This window comes from Rutidosis leptorrhynchoides, chromosome 1 (genome assembly GCF_046630445.1).
Source record: "Rutidosis leptorrhynchoides isolate AG116_Rl617_1_P2 chromosome 1, CSIRO_AGI_Rlap_v1, whole genome shotgun sequence".
Taxonomy (NCBI): domain Eukaryota; kingdom Viridiplantae; phylum Streptophyta; class Magnoliopsida; order Asterales; family Asteraceae; genus Rutidosis; species Rutidosis leptorrhynchoides.
This window is the reverse complement of record NC_092333.1, coordinates 298817150-298823903: the sequence shown is the minus strand read 5'-3', so window position 1 is coordinate 298823903 and position 6754 is coordinate 298817150. Positions and strand designations below refer to the sequence as shown.

Here is a 6754-nt window from a genome sequence, read left to right as displayed (position 1 = left end):
TCATTTCGCGACTTTGCTCAAATGGAAATGTAGTAGGTGCGAATTGCCATTTTTCAAACATTTCTACTTCTTTTCGCTTTTTAAATCCTTTTTTATTATGTATTGTGCTTATTATTCTCGCATCTTGTTCTTTGTTCAGTTTTACTGCGAGCTTTCGCTTACACAAGCTTTATGCGCTTTACACACTTTCAAATTCTCATTTTCAACTTTCTTAGTAAATGAAAGCTTTTGTTGCTTCGTCATTTCGCTTTGCTCGCAACTGCTGTTGTACAAATTACTTATTCCTGCAATATAAGACAGAAAACAACACGATTAGAATTAAAAAATGAGTTAAATAGCTCGATTAAAACGAACAAGAATTTCTCATTTCAATTCTATTCGTGTCCCACGGATGGCGCCAATTGATCAATCCTAGATTATCCAATTATGGTTAATCAAGGATTGAGTGCAATGAGGGGGTATAACGGATGTCGATTATGGTTTTGGGACCTTATTGTCATATTTCGTTAAGTGCTAAACGATCAACAACCATGTCCCAGTCTTCGTAAATTACCTTAACCAAATAATGATTTAGTCTCTGGCAAATTCACGAGAGAAATCAATATGGCTAGGGCAACCTTCCAGAATCAACAACCTAAAACGAGAGGCCAAGCTCCCTATTTATAGGTCTAGGAGTTACGCGGAAGTAAGTTGTGCGGGCACTTAGACATTCCGCATAAACACTGCGAGAAGCCTTCACACTATTTAATGTTCTGCGCAATCCCACCGCATACACACTGCGGTTCAGTTGTCTTGTGCTTTCACCTTCAAATGGCCTTTCGCACTAAATATATACATATACATAAGTATGTATATGATCAATGACCATAGCTGTGTTACTCATATCTTAATCAATATAAACTCTATAGTTATATGCATACATAACTTATTTAAGCTCATAAGATTTTAGTTCATAAACTTATAATACTTAATAATAATAATAATCCTTAATCATAATAATAATAATAATAATAATAATAATACATATATTAGTATTAATAATAATAATAGTTATAATACTTGTAATAACATCAATCATAATTAATAATAATAACAACAACAACAATAATAATAATAATAATAATAATAATAATAATAATAATAATAATAATAATAATAATAATAATAATAATAATAATAATAATAATAATAATAATGTTAATAATAATAAATAAAAAAAATAAATGAAAGTTATATACCCTTTAAACAGCCATCCTAAAAAGAATTGCCCACGACCGGGCTCGAACACAAGACCTCTTGCTAATCCAAACCACATCCAAACCATTACACTAATCTCATTTTTTTGATTTATATTAAATATTAATTATATTAAACCCGTATTATTTAATTCATGCTCTTCTTCGTTCTCACAAACTAATCGACCGAAGATCTAACTGATCTAACAATGAGTTACATATTTAATTTTTGAATTTGGAATTGTGACTGAAACGATTAGTGATTAACTAATTTAATTAAAACAGAAACAAAAATAGAAATAGAAAAAAATACTGAACTGAAAAAGAAGAACACGTAAAACTCAAAATCAAATTTGAAATTCTAGGACGTTTTAGACTACAATTATAACATGAAAAAAGTTTTAAATCGTGTTTAGAAACTTTCTAAATTATCTTTTTTATTTGAAACATCAAAATGAATTCCAATTTCCTCAAGATCAAGTCGGTTGACTTTTAGAAATTAAAGTTTGACTCCAAAATTCACACTCAATATGAGAAATTGGAAACTTAGCTTTTGCATATAGTTTGAGTATCAGAATCCTAACAACACTTCATTTATAGTTTTTGAAATTAGTTAGGAAATCATTCTAACTGGAAAATGAAAGTAAAAACAGAGAACAAGTTGTGTTCTCGCCTTTTTCTATTTAAATTCGATCGAATAAAAGCTGTTGAATTGATAGTTGAATATGGTGATGAATAAACAAAGTGAGTTAGCTAAAACTACTGAACAATGCGAATGATTTATCGTTCAATTAGTCGGCAGTCTTAACTTGTTCAGGAAATAAAAATAATAATTTCACTCGTTAAATTCAACCTACTTTGTACGATTGATAGGGATGTAAAAGGATTTTTGGAGACAAAAACAAAATCATATACAGTTTTGGATAGATGTGTGTAACTGAACCTGATTCTATCTCGTACGTATGATCTTTATAATTATTGTAGATAATTAATAATTATAATTATATTAATAAATGTCTAAATATAAATAATAATATAATAATAATATTAATAATAAAGGTAATAATAATAATAATAAGTCATAATAATAATATTAACGAAAATGATATTAATAATGATAATAATAATAATAATAATAATAATAATAATAATAATAATAATAATAATAATAATAATAATAATTATAACATTAATGATAACAATATTGAAAATAATAATAATAATAATCTTAATAATAATAATATTAATAATAATAATATTACTAACACTTATAATGATACCAATAGTAAAAACGATGATAATACTAATATAGTTGTATAAATAATAATAACAATGCTAATAACATTATTACTAATGTTATTAATAATAGTAATAATACTTACAATAATAATAATGATAACAAAGACACTAATACTTAATACTCAATAATAATAATAATTATAATGGTAATCATAATCATAATAATAATAATAATAAATGTTACTTAATACTTGTGTTAATAATAATAATACTAATTATGTTAATATTAATAATGATAACAATAATATTAGTAATAATGTTATAACAAATTAAATGTATCTAATTTCATATCTTAATATTATCTATAATAGTATAACTAATACTGATATTAATTATTAATATTAACATTAGTATTAATAATAATAATAAAAGTAATAATAATCTTATTGTAACAACTATATTTTAATTTGTTAATAATATATTAATTATGTAATATTTAATGATCATATAATATATTATATAATATATAATAACTTTTATTGATTCTTTATTATTTAATAATTTTATATATATTAATATATATATAATAATTATACATAGATTTCATATGTCTTTATATATATAGATTCATTTTAAATTGTACTTAATTATTTTGTATCTTATTTTACATATCTAATTCTAATGTTTAAATTATATTTTATAATTTCAAATCACTACATATATTTGCATTTATATATATATACATATACATATCTATTTACACACAATTTGTTCGTGAATCGTCGGGAATGGTCAAGGTCAAATGCATTTATGAAAAACAGTTCCAATATTTTGAGACTTGGTTTAATAGACTTTGCTTATCAAATGCATTTATGAATCATTATAAGATTAAGGTCAAATGCACGTGTGTTTATTACAGACTTGAGGTAGACGATGATGACATGGCAGCTGGAATAATTGATTCTGTTAGATTGTTAGCTTGTATTAGTATCAGATTACATTCAATTGTACAATTTAGTTCTCAATTTGTAAGAAATACTCGATCTTGTAATCTTGTAAACGAATTCATCAGTTGTAATACAATTTCAATTTCGTTCCGTTCATCGGTATTTGATTGTGTTACAGGTTAATCCTCAATTCATTATTGTATCTGGATTATCCATATCATTTGGTATCAGAGTGGTCGATCTTGATCGACTAATTTGTATATCAATTTTTGTTCTTGTGTAGAGAAATGGTGATGGTGACTAGAAGTTCCGGCGATGACGTCGCCAGAGAGTTTGTTACAGAAACGGTTAATGCTTCGATGGCAGATATGAACAAGATAATTGCAGAGCTGACTGAAAGGTTGAATAGTGTATTGCTGCAACAAAATTACATAGATGGTGATCAAGTTAGAAACAGGAATGGTGAAGGTACTAGTAGAAGGGGATCATTACAGTTAACACGTATCACCAAACTCGAATTTCCTAAGTTTGAAGGTGAAGATGTTAAAGGATGGGTGTACAGATGTAATCAATTTTTTCGTTGATGGAATTGATGAAGAAGAAAAGGTTAAGGTAGCTTCAGTTCACTTGTTTAAAAGAGCATTGACATGGCATCAACAATTTGTCAAGGCACATGGTGAAGATGTAGATTGGGATACTTATTCCAAAGCAATTCTGAAAAGGTTTGGGTCATCAGTTGAAGATCCAATGGCTGAACTAAAAAACTTAAAACAAATGGGATCAGTGCAGGCATATCAAGATGCATTTGAAGAATTGTTGAATAAGGTAGAGATAAGTGAAAAGCAAGCAATAAGTATATTCTTAGCAGGGTTACAGAAGGAGATAGAGCTACCAGTTAGAATGTTTAGGCCAAGAAGTTTGGAGGATGCATGTTGTTTAGCTAAGTTACAAGAAGACACCATAGCTTTAACCAAGAAGAGGTTTGCACCTATCCTACCAACACCTAAAACCACACCACAAACTACAATCACTACTGCAGCCTTACCCACCACCACCACAAAATTAAGCCTGCCATCTGCACCATCAAGGATAAGAAAGCAGTTAACACAAAAGGAATTAGATGAAAAGAGAATAAAGGGACTATGTTTTTATTGTGATCAAAAGTATATGCCAGGTCACAAATGTCCACAGTTATACTCATTAGAGATACTTAGTGAAGATGATTATGAACAGATAAATGATCTAGATGATGATGATTGCCAAGGTGAGGTCATAGAGTTCTCTCATGTACCTCAGGTGTCACTGAATGCTCTCACAGGTAATAATGCTTATCAAACCATGAGAGTGTTTGGGCATGCTAATAAACAATCTGTGCATATATTGATTGACTCTGGAAGTACTCACAACTTTTTAGATTTAACTACTGCCAAAAAGTTAGGTTGTTTACTCAAGAATACCAACCCTATGCAAGTGGTAATCCCTGTGGTAATAAGATTACTAGTTCTTGTAAGTGTAAGGGATTTAAGTGGCAGTTAAATGGCCATGAATTCATAGATGACATGGTGGTCATTACATTGGATGGTTCTGAAATGGTGTTGGGAATCTAGTGGTTAGAAAAGTTGGGAGATATAAGATGGAACGTTAGTGAACTTAAAATGATCTTTAAGTATAAGGGCAAAAGGATTATGTTAATAGGTACTCACAAGGCACAAATGCAATGGGTTAATGGTAAGAAAATGGGTAAGAATTAGGGGCAACAAGAGGCTCATCTGGCTTCCATGTTCCTGTGTATATATCCTGTAACCTGCTTTAACATGGAAACAAATGTTTAAAGTGATGAGCAACAGCTTAAGATTCCTGTTCAAATTACAAAAGTACTAGAAGAATATGATGATGTATTCCAGGTACCAACTGGATTACCTCCAAACAGGACTCATGATCACAAAATACCACTCATTGAAGGCACTGTAACCATCAACATTAGACCTTATGAGCATCCTCCTACACAAAAGGATGCCATTGAAGCTATGGTGGCTGGGCTGCTGGGTACAGGGGTGATAAGACCAAGTAATAGTCCATTTGCATCTCCAATAGTGACGGTTAAGAAGAAGGATGGTAGTTGGAGGATGTGTGTGGATTATAGAGAACTTAACAAGCATACCATTAAGGACAAGTTCCCAATTCTTATTATTGAGGAACTGATTGATGAGCTGAGTGGATTTACTATGTTCTCTAAGCCTAAGGTCAGGGTATCATCAAATAAGGATGAATAGGGATGATATAGCTAAAACTACTTTCAAGACACACGAAGGTCACTATGAATTCCTACTCATGCCTTTTGGTTTGACTAATGCACCCTCTACATTCCAGGCATTGATGAATGAGGTATTCAAACCTTATCTTAGGAAGTTTACATTGGTATTTTTTGATGATATATTGGTATATAGCCCTACCCTGAAAGCTCATGTCTTGCATTTGAAGTTAGTATTACAAGTGATGAGAGTCCACACCTTGTATGCTAAAATGTCTAAATGTGTGTTTGTTACTACCAAGGTTAAGTATTTGGGGCATATAATTACTGCACATGGTGCGGCAACTGAACCTTCTAAGATAGAGGCAATCAAGAATTAGCCAATTCCTAAAATACTTAAGCAATTAAGAGGGTTTATTGGGTTGACTGGGTATTATAGAAGGTTTATTAAAGGGTATGCTCACATAAGTCAACCTTTGATTGCTTTGTTAAAAAAGGAAGGGTTTCATTAGACAAATGAAGCTACTGCAGCTTTTGAAAAGTTGAAAGAGGCAATGCAACAAGCACCTGTTCTACAATTGCCTAACTTTAACTCTGAATTCATCATAGAAACAGATGCATATGGCATTGGAATTGGTGCAGTTTTACAACAAAATAGTCATCCAATAACCTACCTTAGCAAGACTCTATCTCCAAGACATCAAGCCTTTCTACATATGAGAAAAAATTTCTTGCTGTTATATTGGCATTGGAAAAATGGAGAGGATATCTTTTGGATAGGAACTTTAAAATTAAGACTGACCACATAAGTCTTAAATACTTGTTAGACCAAAGAATCTCCACACCTACTCAAATGAAGTGGCTACCCAAATTATTAGGGTATGATTATGAGATCATTTACAAGAAGGGAATAGATAATGCTGCTGTAGATTCACTGTCAAGGTTGGAGAATAGTGCACAGTTGTATGAAATCATGGTTTCTATAGTCCACACTGACATGTTAGACAGAATTCAGAAAAGTGTTGAGAGTGATTTAGACTTGCAGCAACTCATCACTAGGCTTGTAGCTAGCCTTACTTGTT

The 6754-nt window shown here is 30.4% G+C and overlaps 1 protein-coding gene across 1 annotated transcript; it reads left to right on the top strand.

Moving 5' to 3' along the window:
* The first annotated feature begins 3346 nt into the window (after positions 1 to 3346).
* LOC139898763 (uncharacterized) lies at positions 3347 to 6481 on the top strand. Its single transcript, XM_071881533.1, has 6 exons — positions 3347 to 3447; positions 3705 to 3889; positions 3984 to 4906; positions 5269 to 5664; positions 5869 to 5934; positions 6185 to 6481. The coding sequence occupies exons 1-6, from the start codon at positions 3347 to 3349 to the stop codon at positions 6479 to 6481; spliced, it is 1968 nt and encodes a 655-aa protein (XP_071737634.1).
* The last annotated feature ends 273 nt before the right edge of the window (positions 6482 to 6754 follow it).